The 18496-nt window shown below is 40.6% G+C and overlaps 2 protein-coding genes across 2 annotated transcripts in view; both read right to left on the bottom strand.

Moving 5' to 3' along the window:
- kcnn3 (potassium intermediate/small conductance calcium-activated channel, subfamily N, member 3) overlaps positions 1 to 11047 on the bottom strand; it is an 87654-nt gene extending 76607 nt beyond the window's left edge. The window contains exons 1-2 of the mRNA XM_079836901.1: positions 10591 to 11047; positions 8895 to 9971 (exon numbers count right to left, since the gene is read on the bottom strand). Coding sequence (XP_079693027.1) covers positions 8895 to 9926 — 1032 coding nt within the window. The 5' untranslated portion in view covers positions 9927 to 9971; positions 10591 to 11047. The remainder of the gene's footprint in view (positions 1 to 8894; positions 9972 to 10590) is intronic.
- slc50a1 (solute carrier family 50 member 1) overlaps positions 1 to 18496 on the bottom strand; it is a 214583-nt gene that overhangs the window by 2247 nt on the left and 193840 nt on the right. The gene's annotated exons all lie outside the window — the stretch shown is intronic.

Raw genomic sequence — 18496 nt, 5'->3', positions numbered from 1 at the left:
GGGGATACTGTGAATAAGCTAAAGTCCCGTGTTCCTTTAATCTTGAGTACCTATAGCGTAGTACTGCATCCTTCATATCTTCATAGAAGAGTCTTTATACATTTTTATCATATTTCTAAAAGAAAGATGTACTGATTCTCTTCGAAAACAGCAAAGCTTGTGTAGGCATGCACTGGGTGGGGCTAAAGAGTCACGAGCCACACACACACACACAAAACATCATGGCATTATCCCTGGATAACTTTCGATTCACTTAGCTGTTTCTTTAATGCTGGGTTATTTGGGAAGCTGAACAAGGTTACCCTCACAACCAAAAACACATTTCTTTAATGACATTGTTAATTTCGTGGTCTAAAAACAATATAACATTGCTGCCGACGGCTTCGTAACCCGAACAAAGCTCGTTGATGGGCACACTCTTGCTTTCGCTCTGGTTGATGTGTGCACGCGCTGATTCGGGAGAAGTGCCCATACAAGGAATTCCGCACTTCATGACATCATACAGGGCCATTCTCTAAAAAAAACTTTCTGAAACTTATTTGAATCCTGAAGGAGTGTATTTGGCACAATACTCTTTTATACGTCCATACGTTTTAATTTTGGCCATGTTTAGCATGAAAATCCAACTCTTTAACAGTGTAAATAAGTCAGAATGCATGAATTCGACCCCCCCTTTAATCGAAATAACTTCTCCCTCTTGCAAATACATCTCTTCTGTTCTCAGAGGATGTCTGTTTACGGCGCAAGGACGGGGCAACCTGTCACTCACATAGAGATCACAGCAATAGCAAACCACAACCACCCAATCAATTCCCGATGGACAAAAAGTCCTGACCTACAGCCGTTTCACTCAGATATATGTGACAATAGGGAAGAAAAGACGTCGCAAATTCCATTTTATGCTGACTTGATGACCTTATTTAGTGTACGGTTTAGGAGTTTTTGTTTAGATGAATAATGCGCTAAATCAATGCATTAAATCGACAGCAATAATATACCACATGTATTCCCATCCAGAACAGCATACACTTCACATACCAAACTAGTGAAATCTTAATTTACATATGCTCAAACATAGACAGCATTCATCAATTGCTTTGCTTCAATGTGCACAGACAACTGCCATTTAAAAAGAGACGAGAGCGTTAAGAGGTTAGGAAAATGTTTTGGACATAATGATGCCTCATCAGGAATTTCCTGCTGGTTTCATCCTTTCAAAAGCAGCTGTCACACACACACACACACACATACACACACACACACAGCACAAGCGGCGCAGTAAAGCCATCAATAGGCGCTTGATGGTGTGCAAAGGTGATTATCAATAATCGATATAGCCGGTCACTCACAGATATGAGCTTTCTGCAGCATCCAAGCAGTCACTTTCCTAATTTATTCCCTCCGCCATCACTCAATTTTCCATTCAAATAATCTTGTTTCAAATGGGAGTTACCATTCACCATACTGGGGTTTTGAGGAGAGGTAATTCCCCATTAGATGAGTCGAATCAAATTGAAGCAGTTTGGAGGATGTGGAAGAGCATCAGTATCTCACATGTCTCTGGACCTTCAACAGTAATGCACTGAGAGAAAAGCCCTTTAATTGCTCTGAGGGGCGATGCAGCACTAACAGGCTTCTATTGTGCTGTTTTATAATGGCTATAATGGTATACAATCAGCATGGCCATTATTCATGTGCAAACTTGACTCACTCATCCGTTTTCCATCTCAAATAAAGAGATTTTATTACAGCCTTTCATTTCATCTCTCCTAACACTCACTCGCTTTTCTCTCCCTCTCCAATAACACTCCCCCGTTCACCGCCCACTACAATAACACAGAGAGAAAGAGAGAGAGAGAAAAAGCACCAAGGATAGTGAGTACAAGAAAGAAAGTGAAATATATCAAGACCCAGAATAATTACCTGGAGAGAAGAAGGAAGGAATCGCCAGAGAGAGGAAAGGGAAAAAAATGAGTACGAGAGAGCGAAAGAAGGAGAAAAGAGAAGAAAAAAATGTGTGTGAGAGACAGAGAGAAAAAGAAATAAAGCGTAAGTGGAAAAGAGGGAGAGACAAAAGAGAAAGCCACAGGGAAGACAGAGAGAAAGAGAGATACTGAGACAGAACAAATTTCCTATATATCTGCCATATCACAAGCACCTGTGCAGAACAAGGACCACAGTCACACGTACAAGGGATTTCCAGAATACACGCTGAGACAGATCCATTCAGAACAGTGCCAGATGCAAGAGAACACCTCATAACACTCGCACAAACCCACTCGCGCACAGACACACACTTCAGACGCTGCTGCTGTTCCAAAACCTACTGAGCGTTTTAAGCAACACAAAGGCTTTTACGAAAAATACGCCACTCAGTTAGCCTATTCTGCCTTCTAAGATACCTCATTTTAGAGAAATTGCAAAGCCACATTGCATGTATCCTTAAAGGTAAATCCCAGAATGCACTGCTCAGCAAAAAATAAATCCAATACGGCGAACAATACAACTACCGATTATGATAACGAAAATTATCAATAAAAAAATTTCAGTCATTAATATGTACAACCCTTATTTTACCCCATATTTATGTGTAATGTGTTTTAAGCTTATAAGAGTCTCCAACTGTTAGCTTAGCAACATGCTATCATCAAAATCTATTGGAGTCAATCAATAGAGTTGAGTAATGTTACATATAACGTCCCAAATCGTCTAAAAACGATTTTACCCAGTATTTTTTACCTATGTGTGCTATGGGTTTTCTAATCTTATTAGAGTACCCAGCTTTTAGCTTAGCAACATGCTAACATCAAACTCTATTGGACTCAACTGAGAGTTGAGTATGCCTATATATAGCGCCCCAAATCATGTATGAAGTTACCTAACATCTATGTGTGTTTTTAAGCTTATAAGAGCATCCAGCTGTTAACATACTAACTTCAAACTGAATCAATTGAGAGTTGATGCCTACTGCATGTATAAATAAAGTCACTTATAAGGTTCCATAATGGTTACAGTGAGGAAAATAAGTATTTGAACACCCTGCTATTTTGCAAGTTCTCCCACTTAGAAATCATGGAGAGGTCTGAAGTTGTCATCGTAGGTGCATGTCCACTGTGAGAGACATAATCTAAAAAAAAAATCCAGAAATCACAATGTATGATTTTTTAACTATTTATTTGTATGATACAGCTGCAAATTAGTATTTGAACACCTGAGAAAATCAATATTAATATTTGGTACAGTAGCCTTTGTTTGCAATTACAGAGGTCAAACGTTTCCTGTAGTTTTTCACCAGGTTTGCACACACTGCAGGAGGGATTTTTGCCCACTCCTCCACACAGATCTTCTCTAGATCAGTCAGGTTTCTGGCCTGTCGCTGAGAAACACGGAGTTTGAGCTCCCTCCAAAGATTCTCTATTGAGTTTAAGTCTGGAGACTGGCTAGGCCACGCCAGAACCTTGATATGCTTCTTACAGAGCCACTCCTTGGTTATCCTGGCTGTGTGCTTCAGGTCATTGTCATGTTGGAAGACCCAGCCTCGACCCATCTTCAATGCTCTAACTGAGGGAAGGAGGTTGTTCCCCAAAATCTCGCAATACATGGCCCACAGCTCATCATTCTTCTTCCTCCAAACACGTTTAGTGGAATTATGACCAAAAAGTTCTATTTTGGTCTCATCTGACCACATGACTTTCTCCCATGACTCCTCAGGATCATCCAAATGGTCATTGGCAAACTTGAGATGGGCCTGGACATGTGCTGGTTTAAGCAGGGGAACCTTCCGTGCCATGCATGATTTCAAACCATGACGTCTTAGTGTATTACCAACAGTAACCTTGGAAACGGTGGTCCCAGCTCTTTTCCGGTCATTTATCAGCTCCTCCCGTGTAGTTCTGGGCTGATTTCTCACCTTTCTTAGGATCATTGAGACCCCACGAGGTGAGATCTTGCATGGAGCCCCAGTCCGAGGGAGATTGAAAGTCATGTTTAGCTTCTTCCATTTTCTAATGATTGCTCCAACAGTGGACCTTTTTTCACCAAGCTGCTTGGCAATTTCCCGGTAGCCCTTTCCAGCCTTGTGGAGGTGTACAATCTTGTCTCTAGTGTCTTTGGACAGCTCTTTGGTCTTGGCCATGTTAGTAGTTGGATTCTTACTGATTGTATGGGGTGGACAGGTGTCTTTATGCAGCTAACGACCTCAAACAGGTGCATCTAATTTAGGATAATAAATGGAGTGGAGGTGGACATTTTAAAGGCAGACTAACAGGTCTTTGAGGGTCAGAATTCTAGCTGATAGACAGGTGTTCAAATACTTATTTGCAGCTGTATCATACAAATAAATAGTTAAAAAATCATACATTGTGATTTCTGTATTTTTTTTATTTATTATGTCTCTCACAGTGGACATGCACCTTGAGATAGTTTCAGACCCCTCCATGATTTCTAAGTGGGAGAACTTGCGAAATAGCAGGGTGTTCAAATACTTATTTTCCTCACTGTATATTAGTTAATAGCATATTCGCTTCCTTTCATCAACAAATATCAGGCAACTGACAACAAAGTTAAATAAATTGATAAAGCTTGGCTTTGTCTGTCCATTTCTTACCCACACACACATTTAGCCTTTAATCTGAGGCGGTGGCTTTTACAGTGGAAAATATTTCATCTTGACATGATGTGTCAGTTACATTCATTTCTTTTAACGTAACAGCACAAGAATCAGTCTCTTACCTAACTTCAGCCTCACATTTGAGACTTTGGCTTCATATAAAAATGTTACTAGTCTGTATTTCATCTGAAGTAAACGTCAGTTCTTGAGTAACACTATGCAGGCTGTAATGGCATTACATATACTTTGATCAATAAGCAACACTTAATTTTTAGCAGACTGCGAGGATGTGTTTTCTCGCCTTCCATGGGTTCAAAACTTATGCAGAGCAAAATGGAGGTTTGTTGTGCATAAGTAAAGAGACGGTATATTCTTCCAAAATGTATAAATCTGTTTTAGGGAAGCTAAACACATATGCACTCAACCCACACCACTTTCTGTATAAAACAGTTTCAGTTTGGGGATTATTAAGCTCTGTCATCAACATGCGTTCAATTTAAACAAACAATTTTGACTTATCTCTCAGTTCTTTACAGTAAAACACTTGATAGCAGTCTAGACAGTGTGGGGGTTTAAAAGCAGAAATGTGTAGCTCAAATGTTGGTTAAGCCAATTCATTATTTATGATGTCCTAATCACAATTTTACCATTGTAATACTGTTAGGAGGGTGTACATGGCCACGATTCAACTAAAAATAGGTAAATTAATTAGTAAAGTGTCATGGTAACAAATTAATTCATGGCCAGGATCATTGCTGGGTAGTAACTGATTACGTGTCATTTGGATTATGTAAACAGATTCTAAAAACTAAGTACTTGTAATTAGATTATATAATATTTTAAAATACTAGTAATCAGACAGTTACTTTTTTATTGATTACATGATTTTATTCTCACAATGGCAGTAAATTATTCATAATTCATTGATTCTCCCTACTACTTGTTTATAATTTAAATGTTTCTTCTTTCTAAAAAATAGCTTATACATTCATACTGCTTATATACATTCAGAAGGTCTTCCATGTTTGTGGAATTGCACAAACCAGCCGTTAGTCGCAAAACCAATCACTGAAAACTGAGACCCACAGCATTTGATCACTGGATTTACAGAAATCAATGTTTTCTCAACATTGCATATCAAATCAACCCCCAGCAAGCACTGGACGTCAAAATGACATCAGATTGACGTTGGTCTCCAACGTCGGACAAACGTTGCATTTTGGTTGAAAATGAAAATCGGGTTGACGTCAGAACCCAACGTCATATTGACGTCAACCTCCAACGTTGGAGATTGACGTTCAGATGACGTTGGCTTGACGTTGTATTTTGGTTAGTTAATTTTACATCCTAAAACCAACAAAAGATCAACGTCTAATGATGTTAGAATTTGACGCTGTGTGTACGTTACCATTATGACGTCAAGGAGACGTTGGGTTTTGGTTACTATACCTCACGACTAATGCCGCGTTCCAGGCAACCCGTAACCCGTGTTTTTCCAACCTTCTACCCGGGAAAGTGCACTGGAACGGCAGTCAAACCCGTGACTTCCCACCCGTGAACTCGTACTAGATCGATGAACTCCCAGTTACGAGCTCTGACGTCACATAGCCCGCGAAACAACAATGGCAGCCCCCTACGGATGCAGTGTTTATGAAACAAATATACAAATAACGTAAAATAAAAGGTATAACAGCTTTTCTTGCAGTATGCGCCATTTTTCTCCTCCGTTTCCCTCAAATAAGCAAGGAGTAAGCATCTTTGGCGAAAGAAATGATTGTAAATGAGCATACACCCTTTACAGTCCGCTATGCTTTGTTTACATCTAGCTACCACACAATTCCTTGGGCTCAGGCAGTTTGGCGTGACTTTGCCTGGAACGCTATAAAGTTGTGAGTGGTGGTTTGAAGTTGTAACTTAGGGGCTCAAAAACCTGCCTGGAACGCAGCATAAGTGTCAGTATCTGACGTCATTACAACGTTGGCTCGACGTTGGATTTTGGTTACTTTACAACACAACCTTAAAACAACTAAAAATCAACGTCAGCTGACGTGGGTTTTGGACGTCAAGTTAACGTTGGCATTAGACGTTGAGCTGACATTGAATTTTGGTCACCTGACGTCGCAACCAAATATCAACGTTGTATGGCGCCGTGTGCCTGCTGGGGCAAAGTATTATTTGAATGATCAATCAGTGAGTCATTTAACCATGTATTACTGTCTTTGGAAGACTTTTGTCTTTCAAACACATTAAATGTACAATTTCACATCATAATTATGTGCAATGCAGGGATTCCCTACATTTTTTTTTGTCAGCTGAACCTCTTTGACCTAATATATTTACTTGAAGTACCCCCTGAGAATAAAATGAAGTCAATAATAATATTAATAATAAATAATACAATTAAGCTCACGGTTCTCTGATTAATGGTTAATGGTCATATGACATACAGGTACACAAATAAAATATTTTGTATTATTAAAATATTTAAAAAAAAAAAAAATTTAGCTTTTGAGTATTTTATTTTGATTGTTTTTATTTATATAAAATGATTTATTTAATGAAACATTTTTATGATTTAATTACGTATAAGCTCACAAACGCCCTGCCATGATGTAAAGTAATATTTAATGCACTTCATGTTGTTGATAACAAAGAATGGAATATATGTTCTTTCTCTTTGTATTTTTACATTAATATGGTACAAGATTATCCCATTCAAATCAATGTGATAAATGATTTAGGTCAAAAGTAATCTAAAAGTAATCAGTAAAAGTAGTCAGATTACATAACCTTAAACGTGTAACATAATGGATTACATTACTAACTACAATTTGTCATTTCAATTGTAATCTGTAAGTAATCTAGCCAGCAGTGACCACGATATCCATTTTTTCTGGATAAACATTTTTGCTTGTGTTTGTGAGGGATGATTCAAAATGTTCTTCTCGGAACTTGTTTTTAATCCAGAACATTCCTTAAAAGAAAGTTTCTAAGCATTTCTTAATCACACAAATATGAATTATCTCTACTCCATTTAAGAAACCTCAGCTGTCCAAAATTCTTTCTGAGCCTACAGACATCTGATCCTGTCTCCGAACCTTCTACTGCACGTGAATGTTCACTAAGACAGACAACTATTTAAAACATTCATGCTCACGCCAGATACACAGGTGCATCATTACTGTCCTCTGTTCCAAAAAGGTGACAAATGCCATACCAATTCTCCATGGATGTTTGTTTTGAGAGTTGATTTTCAGCTAAGCTTGTGTAACATGATATGGCCTTGCGCCCTCTGAATAACAGTTCCTGTGATCGCACACTTCGTGCCCATTCAAACTGAGAAAGCTTTTAATGCAAACTCCCGAATTTATTTATATCTCTGATGATTAAGTTGCAGGATTATTGTTGGCGTTTGTGGCAAAAAATCTCGCATTCAGATTGCACGTCTAAATTTGGTCACTCCAAATGAGTCACACTTTTCGCAGATCATTCGCTTTAAACTAAATTCTGTCATCATCTTTCCACCCTCACGTTGCTCGAAACCTGTGACTTTTTCCAGTGGAACATAAGCAGTAACACAAAAAAAAAGGTCAAAGCTGATATTTTTCATAAAATTAAAATGCAACTGATCATTAGCTTTGAAAGTCAGTAGAAATTTTTGCTTTTTTAAATGGTGCGGTCACATTTCTGTAAAATTCTGTGAGGAAAAGGTCCATTGTCAATAGTGTAGCAATATATGTAGCAATGTTCGCCAATTCCCAATCGCATGGATTCCTACTGAAATGACTAGATTTCACCCACTAAAGTTCTGTGAAAATGTGACCGCTCTTTTACACTTACGAAGCACAGAAACGTGACATGCAAGAACCAGTGAGGTATGTTCTCATGTGCCAAGCAAACACTGTTGGGCTGCCGTGTTTACATGTATGATCAATGTTTATATATGAATAAAAGTCTAAATCAAATCTTTTTATCATATAAAATGTCTCATTTGTGCAAGTTTTGGTTGCATGGACAAAAATGATGGAGAATAAATGATGACAGAATTTCATTTTTGTGTGAACTATCCCTTTAAGTGATTTTTGTTTGATCAAAAATCTGTTCTTGTTGGTTATATGTCATTATGTAACTTGTATACTGCTTGACGGCTGTATCCAAGTATTACCCCCGTTATGATGGGAAGCACATACACTCTCATTCTTATTCACACACACAGAGCCGGACCAGCAGGATGTGTCCTCGAGCCCGACCATTCACCCAAGTCCCCGGTACACAAAGTCCTCACCTTATTGTAGACACCCCAGGACAGCTCGGTCTCAATCACCATGACAACAATGCCAAACATGCCGAAAATGAGCGCATAGTCACTAAGTCTCTTCCTCTTTTCGAACAGTGCCCTCCTGTGGCCTAGTTTGTAGCCAATGTTCTGATTCTTACGTTTAGAGGCTTTGGAAATGGTCCTCCCTGGCCCTCCCACGGCACCGCCCCTCCTTCCATTAGTCCCGCCCCCCGTCGCACTACCCAGCATGCCCCTGCTCTCAGAGAGGGCGTGGTTCTGGTGGTAGATGGACATTTGATTGGCCGAGGCCTCTAGTTCGTAAGCGTGTCCGTAAGGTGGATCCTCTTTCGAGGAGATGACGATCTCTGGGGGGTTCTGGGATTGGGATTGAGATTGGGATTGGGATTGGGATTGACTGTGCTGAGAGGAGGCCGCGGTCACCTGGCCAGCGCTTGCCCCGCCCTCTTTGGTATCGCTTCCACTGTCGGACTCGATGAGGTTCCGACGGGAGGCGCTGAGGCGGCTGAGCGGCTTCATCACGCCGCCGCTGTACTTGCACGAACTCATGGCGATCTCTGTAAAGGGGTTACTGTCCCGCCTGTGCACCAGGGGACTGGCCTGCCTGTGCTTACATCCCCTCTCTCGCTCGCGCTCAGTGGAAGGTGAATGTGAGGAGTAGAACAGCGCATTGTAGACAGGTGACGTCTCCCCGCTCAGGCTGTGTTGGCTACCCAAGCAGGAGGACAGCGGCGTGCTAGTGGGGTGGAGCGCGTTGGGGATTGGCGTGGACAGCTGGGGCGTCGTGGACAGGGGCAACTTGGGCAGTGACGCCGGGGGAAGGTTCGGCGTGGTGGGCGAAGGGGTCCCATTGAGACGCTCCAGGCTGCTGTTGCCTCCCGTATGATTTGAGTGGTTGGTCCCAGGGTAGTTGCCAGAAAGGGAAGCATGGGAGATACCACCAAGAGGGAGGGGCAGGCGTTGCTCTTCGTCTTCGCTCCCGCTGAGAAGGGCCAGACTTAGAGAGGGAGGGGGATCCATGGCAACCAGGCTCCAGCAGGTTTGTTTGTGCTCTGCTCCTCAACTCTGGAGTTTAGTTGGAGGGAGAGAAAGGAAGAGAAAGAGTGAAGAACGGATCATTACGTTATTTATAACCGAATAAAATTAGCAGGTGCAAAAGGAGGCTGGATTAAATGGGGGACTCCCCTCCTATTAATAAACGACGGATGGATTGAGCGTGTTGGGTGACAGCGAGTTGTTGCAATGTGCTTGAGGAGTTTACATGGAAGATCTTTGTGAGTAAAAAAAGAAAAAAACTGATGAACCTATGAACCCATGCATTTCTACTAATCGCTCTGAGCTTTCTCTCTCTCCATCGCCCTTCTCTCTTCCTCCCTCTCTCTGACACCCCCTCCTCTCGCTCCTTCCAGCAATATCTGTCACTGCATGCAAGAGTCTCTGTATTTTTAAGAAACTTATGCAATAGTCAAATTGTGGCCTCTGGACTGACCTGTGACAAATGCAAGACTCATTATATTACCATGACTGCTCTGCACTATTTGGGCATTTGTATTGCATTTATCAAAATAAATACACACTAGAGAGCATCATTTTTATCATTCAGTACATTTATAATCATGTATGAATAGTTAAAACTAAGATACAAATGACATTTCCATCAGACATCTTTCTCTCTGTCACTTACCTCTCGCCTGTCAGTCTCTCTCCACCTTCATATGTTGATTTCAAAAGCAGTGCAACAATATTCCTCCACACTTTTTCTTTTTCATGTTGTCACAATCATGCCATCATTTCTTCTTCGGCTCGTTGTCAAGCTGTGATTCCAGATTGGAGCTTTTTAATGACAGAAGTATAAAACGTTATTTATTTAAACGAGACTCCTACGGACGAAAGCTGTTGCGTTGAACACCTGAATAATGATCGAAATAAAAGCGGAAAATAAATAGCGGGGAAAGGATTTAGGGCGCTGTTTAATATTTCAAGAAATATATCCACCCGTTGCGTTAATTAGCCTCCTGTGAAGAAAAGCGCTTTAAAGTAGCATCTGGATATGGGTAAAGGTGAAAGTAGCGATATTCTGATATTGTGTAGAAATGGATGCATGTCCTCCAGCTCTCACTCTGACAGCACGTCTCTCATTCTCTCTCTCTCCCTCTCAACTTCTCTTTTGGGCTCCGACTCTCCGCCCAGTCCCTCCTCTCTGCTCCTCTCATTGGACACACATCACCGATCCAAGCAAATAAGATCTGGAAAAACTACAGAAAAACATTTAATTTAGAAAAACCACCTGCCGACTCCACTCATCTTTTCAATAAAACCCAACAACAACAAAAATCGAAATAAATAAACCTAAAAATATTATTACTATAGTTGTTGTAAATCATAATAATAACATTGATATTATTGTTTAATAAATTTTTTAGTTATTATGTAATATTATTAGCCTTTGTAATTAAATAAGAATAATTAATTATTAAATAGCCTACAAGTGTCCTTTAAAACAAACAAACTAACAAATAAATGCAATTATGACACATCTAGCTGTTTAATACCCAGTCACAACCAAGTTAAAGTAACAATAACTGTTGGAACTAGAACCGTTTTCTACTCTATTTTTTGTTGTTTTTTTTAGAGAGAGAGAGAGAGAGAGAGAGAGAGAGAGAGAGAGAGAGAGAGAGAGAGAGAGAGAGAGAGAGAGAGAGAGAGAGAGAGAGAGAGAGAGACCTAGTCCTGTTTAGCGCATCATATTTATAAATGCCACAAACTAAGGTACTGAGTGAACACATCCGCGTTTGTAGTACTATTAATATGTGTATATACACTGAAAGAGACCACAGCCACCAGGGAATACCGTTTCCATGAAAGGGTGTACATGGTCTGCAACATTGCTTAGGTAGGTGGTACGTGTCAAAGTAACATCCTCATGGATGGCAGGACCCAAAGTTTCTCAGCAGAACATTGCCCAAAGCATAACACTGCCTCTGCCGGCTTGCCTTCTTCCCTTAGTGCATCCTGGTGCCATGTGTTCCCCAGGTAAGCGACGCACACACACCCAGCCATCCACGTGATGTAAAAGAAAATGTGATTCATCAGACCCGGCCACATGCTTCCATTGCTCCGTGGTCCAGTTCTGATGCTCACGTCACGTGCCCACTGTTGGTGCTTTCGGCCGTGGACAGGGATCAGCATGGGCAACCTGACTGGTCTGCAGCTATGCAGCCCCATATGCATTTACAATACATTTACATTTAATCATTTAGCAGACGCTTTTATCCAAAGCGACTAACAAATGAGGAGAGCAATGGAAGCAACTAAACAAACAAGGGCCAACAGCATGCAAGTGCTGTAACAAGTCTCAGTTAATCTAGCGGAGTATGCAACAAACTGCGAAACACTGTATATTCTGACACCTTTCTATCAGAACCAGCATTTACTTCTTGAATACTTTGAGCTACAGAAGCTCGACTGTTTGATCGGACCACACAGGCCAGCCTTCGCGCCCCACGTGCATCAATGAGCCATGACCCTGTCGCTGGTTCACCACTGTTCCTTTCTTGGACCATTTTTGATAGATACTGACCACTGCAGACCGGGAACACCCCACAAGAGCTGCAGTCTAGGCTAGCCATCACAATTTGGCCCTTGTCAAAGAGAGAGAGATAGAGAGAGATACATCTTGGTATCTTCATCATTGATTAAACTTTTGACTTAAAAAAAATTAAGGCAGCCATTAAACAAGATCTCAATTTCAGTGGGTTGCCATTTTTACAGTGTATTTTGCACTCTTGCTTCAGGTCACCGAATCATGACATATCTCATCAATGTCTCATCAGCACTGCAGTATATACACACAGCTGCCACAACAGGTCGAAGTCCCACCAACAGGTGGCAAAGGGCAAAGCCGCTAGCCTATTTCCCACAAAAGTAGACCTAACAGCCACTTTGTCTCCAGAAACAACACCTGTCTCCAGGAAATACACGGCTGCTGATGCCGGTCTAACAGACATCCCTTAAACTGACAACTTTGTATTCTTTAAAGGGATGGTTCACCCAAAAATACAAATAATTTATTCACCTTCATATCATGTATGATTTTCTTTATTCCGTGGAAAACTGATTTTTTTTTTGTGTCTACAGTCAATGGTAACCGTTTTCTTACCAACATTCTTTAAAATATCTTCCTTTGTGAAGTTAAATTTTTTTGGAGAACTATCCCTTTAAGATATCCTTTCAGGCAAACCTTTAAGTGACCACGTTGCCAATGTTGACATCCGCTTTTTATGATGATCCCAAACCACAGCTGCCCATTCAGCACATAAGTCCACCACACAGGATGCTGACCCATGCTAATGCATGGTAGATCTAGAAAAAAAGGGATAAAAAAAAGCAGTTTAAATGAGTTTCCAGGTGAAAGTGGCTCATCACTTTGCTATCTCACGGCAACAGTGTCCTCTCCATCATGTCATTATGTTCTGGCTCCGGTAATTACCGCGTAAAATCCAACATTTCAGGCTCCCTAAACCAGATATAGAAAGATGACGCTCCATCAATGTGGACAGAGAATATTTTACTTGACAGGTACGAATAAATTAAATACTCATGTCACCTGGAAAGGCGATTTCCCCAGATTTAGTGACTATTACAGCACAAGCCATATGTCGCCCCGGTGACATCATCGGCTGTCATCCTCATCCTGCGCGGTAGCCATGGAGATGATGCGAGGTCGCGCTATTGCCGTACATGTGTCCGGTATCACATAATCTAAGGGGCTTAATTCCCCAGCGGTCAATCCATCCAGGAGATATTAAAACAATGTCACCAGAGGGGAAATTAGGCAGATCAAAGACTTAAGAAATAATTGGAAAAAACAAACCGGCCACATTTGAAAGGGAAGTTACAGCAGAAAGCCAGCGGCCCACCGGAAAAGGTCAAAGGTGACAGTGCGAAGACAGTGAAAAAGGGGGACACGGCTGTCCAGTTCTTACTGGAGAAGATGACGGACATGACAGCTAAGAGCACAGCTCAGAGGACTTGAAAAAGAAACAGAAAGGGCCGATTTCCATCTCTCCGACAGGGATGGTTACGGATACAGAGATGGGGAGAGTGACACCAAACAAGTGCTTTTGTTCCTTTTGTGAAGAGAAAAGGTCAGCTCGTTCCTAAAGGACACCTATGAAGTGGTGTATTAAAGCGTGCAATTTCGAGAGAGAATGACAAATGCTGGAAAAACACTGGTCTGATAAATATATTTATATATATGACCAAACAACCGAATGAGCACAGGCAGAGTGGTTACCATGCCAACACCAGAGTACACAGACAGTTGTCTTCTCTTTTTTCCCCTGTTGGATGAAACCATTCTGTCTAAATGCCATACAGTCTGCATCAACACAGGAGGAGGAGCTCTCCATCTCGCCTTGATCTTGTTTTATTTTAAATTGCACTTCTCGCTAATAGACGTGTAGGCCCAGCGCGTTTGATTCACGAGTGAGGGGATGATCACGTCCACGCATCTAAACAGGCCGTAAAATTCCCATCATCTCCACCTGGAGCGAAACACTCACACACACACACAGATGCTAATCAATAGCAGAACAGCATCACTCGGTGGGCAGCGGGGCGAAAACAAACCCACCTTATTTACTGCTAATGTGAACTCAGCAATACTACACTTGAGCTATGCATCATCCGCCGGTCCGTTCAAAAACACACCGTGTTCTCGGCGGTAGGCGTTGGTGACCCCTATGATTCAGTGGACATGCTAAACTCATGAAACGATCCATCAAGTTGAGTCACGGCCCATAATCTTTCCTCCTTCCAGCCATTCGACTCCTCTTGTGCCTGCCGTCACATGCTTTCACACCGTTTGATGGTAATGAACAAAAAGGGTTCGCGGGACTGACAGAGGCAGAGAAATTTGAGAGTGCAATGAGAGCGAGATAAAAGGGGTGAGAGTGGGAGCAGGACGAAGCAAGGAGAGAAACAAGGAATAATAAGAGAATGGAGGAAGATAAGGGGAAGAAATGACATGCAGTAGAGGGTGTGAGTGATGGGGACCAGAGGGAGAAAGAGAAGGAGAGACAGATGGACAAACAGAGACAAGTAAACAGAAAGAGAGAGGGGTGCCACAGTAACAGTCTGGTGTTACGTCAAACGCTTTGCTTTAGATCCCATTATGAACACACACACATGCACGCACATCCCTTTTCCAAACTATAACCTTTCACGGAGAGACATGGAGAAAACATGCATGCACACAGTTGGTCTAAAAATATACATAGCAGGCTTCAAAAACAGCAGGCGCAGAGTCTAAATAATCCACACAGACAAATGCAATTCAATCGTGTGATGTCCTCGCTCTTGAAACAAACACACTTAGAGAGAAGTATTCTTCATGTTCACTAATGGACTTCCTTACTGCCCACACGGTCAGGCTCAGCGCTACATCAGCACTCTGTACCATCCTGTCCAGCCATAATATTCTAGCAGGGTTTGGTCAATGTTTCTCCACTGATCCAACTTGGCTGGGTTAAATGATGAGACAAGGGTTAAGTGCTTTGGAAGACTATATTGTTTTGTTTTTCCAAGTTCTGAATATTGTTTTGTTTGCGAGTTTTTTTTTTTCTGTGTGTTGCGATTTTTGCTTTGCAGCAAATGGTGTATCCTTTGCTGCATTGATGTAATTTCCACTGAAACAGGAAGACAGGGCGGGACATATCGAACAGCTACTCTCCTTTTTAAAAATAGCCAATAGCATTATATCACAGTAAAACCCCAGTTTCCTCCTAATCTCTCACCGTTTATCCTCCTAATCTCTGCCATACATTTTCTGGTATGCGCTGAATTACGCATATGATTTGGCGGTTTGTGTGACATTAACGCGAAACCAGACTTCATTCACCCCAATGGAAAGGATATTACACTGTCTGAATTATTCCCTATCCCCTATGGCACATAGTGCATGTAGAAAATAGTAAATGTGTGAGCAAGTGACCGATTTTAGCTGCAGCTTCAGTGTCTATTTGGAGGCGGGATGCTGTAGATTCTAGAGAGCATTTGATTGGACAGAAAATCTGATGAGAAGCTGAAGTGCAGGGTGATGTCATCAAAATCACTGATCAATACTGGCGGAAGCGAGAAACTGCAAGTTTTGAATGCTTACATCGTTTAAATGTGAATTTTGTCATTGTTTTGGAGCACACAAGCTTATAACAGTAAGACTATATTAAAAGCCTATATTTTGATTTAATGGGGACTTTAATAAATACAAAAGACAAGCCAAGAAGCCTAGACACTGAAAAGGACTATGTACATAATAGATACTTTGGTTTTGTTACATAATAAATATAATTTATATAACCCTTTTGCTGATTTTTAAAGTGTTACATAAACAGGACAGGTGACTACAATGTAGGCTACGTAAAATGTCAAAACGTAAATATCTTGGAAAGAGTAGCCAATCAGTTGTTTTAATTGTCATATTTGAATTCAGCACATCAAAATACATAATAAATGGCACCTTTTATCTCTGAAGCAGACGACTTCTAAACATTTTTTAGTCATTTTTAGTAAGGACTGCATTTCGTTTTTTTTTTTTTCAAATTAGCATATATTGCAAACATTGTGCTTGAGTCTCAGCATTGAGCCGACTGTTATTCTTCACGCTAATTAAATATTACAGATGTTCGGATTGAATGTACATTCCAATAAGATGTAGCTACTGGAATAAATGAGTTAACAGTCAACAAATCTTGTTAGGCGGAAAATATCTATCAGGATTTTCAACCACTCACCAAAAGTAATAACAGCAATGAAAATTACATTTGAATTCTATAATAAGGGACTCCACCATAACCCTTGCCACAATTTGAAAACTGCCAGCTGTTCTTTGGCGTGTGAGGACATTTACTCTGTTCTCTCTCTCTCTCTCTGCCTTAGAGCGCTGGAAACCTTTAAAGCTTTCTCATTACAGGCATACCACCTGCACCCCCCTGGAAAATTCCCTAAACTAAAGGCGAAACGGTCAGGGTTAGCCTACTATAAACAGATTACTACCTAAATACCAGTGCATCATCCCTACCCTCTACTCACACCTTTTGATTCCCCGCTCTCTCCATTTCAGTGCTCCTCTTTCTTTTGCTTTCAACCTCTATTAAAAGTTGTCTTCTTACATTTGCTGCTGCATTATGCCTACCGATCATATTTCTTCATTAGCACACATATTCTCTGTTCTAATTCTAGTTCTTTCATTGAGCATCATTGCAAACTCAATCTCTTTTCTCAACTTCTTTTTACTACCAGTGTCACACCATCAAATGAGTATAACCTTATTATAAGATTCAAGTCATTAACATCAGTTAATTCATTAAGCATTATCAATTAACAATACTTTTACAGCATTTGTTGTTAAAAGGATAGTTGACAAAAACAAAAAATGTAGCTCAAACAGCATGCCATTAACAATGTAATGTGTCACTTTTGATAAGTCTGTCAAATGCATAAATATAAATGTAAAAGTTTTTTTATGTTTAAAATGTTAAAGTACATGTAAAATAATCATTTACTCACCCTCATGTTGTCCCAAACCGAGTGACTTAGTCTTATGTATTTTGTTTTTAAACATAGGCTACAATGAATGCAAATGGGGTCCAAAACAACATATTGTATGGGAAAAACAGTAGACATTTTGGGTGAACTATATCCAATTTGAACAAGTTTGTAAGTATAAATTAACATTAATGTAAGCTATAACAAAGATTAATAAATGCTTTAAAATATAGGCATAGGCATGCTACTCACTACAGTCCATGATGAATAATTTTATTTTGATGTGTTACCATCAAATCTTTCGGTAGCCTACGTTTCTGTGACACCCAAATTATGTCCTTTGAGGGAAGGTTAGGTCCAATATAAAATCCCTTTATTTATGAAAGAAACTCCATATATTTGGCATGCACTGCGTATAGCAGCACATTATAACCTCATTATGTAAGCCACAGATATGCACAGAATTCTAAATACAGTAATAACACTTGTGCCGCGACAGTTGGTGTGTAGGTGGAAGTTAGAAGGGAAAGCCCTCAGAGGTTGAGCTCTCTCTCACACACACTCTAAAAGACACACACATTTCACTTTACATTAGTGCATGTGTCATTCTAGCTAAGGCAGGCCTACAGAACAACTTTGATTCTACTGACTCAGCTGTGTGTTTTTCATGGGAGGGTAAAAGCTGTGTGACGACCTGCAATGAGCGAGCAGTCTTAAATTTTCGTTTCAGGCCTCAAAATAATGTCAGCTGTTGCGATACATCACTAAGATGCCACAAGCACTTAGAGCAACACCCATACACACACAGTAGCTAGCTACTACTAGAGTTGTGACCATTATTGTAGTACTCATTAACCAATGGCAGTTAGCCTAGTTCAGCGTTACCCAGTTCGTTTTACCCGAGGCTTTCCTGCTACCCACACTACTTCACGTATTCCCACATTCCCTCTTTGCATTCATTCTTCTCTGGGGTATCGATCACCTCATTTGCACGGCGTATATACCAGACTAATAATTCATTTACACGCTTGTTTGACATATCC

The sequence above is a fragment of the Gobio gobio genome (assembly GCF_949357685.1).
Source record: "Gobio gobio genome assembly, chromosome: 15".
NCBI lineage: Eukaryota > Metazoa > Chordata > Actinopteri > Cypriniformes > Gobionidae > Gobio > Gobio gobio.
This window is presented reverse-complemented; position numbering and strand designations above follow the sequence as displayed.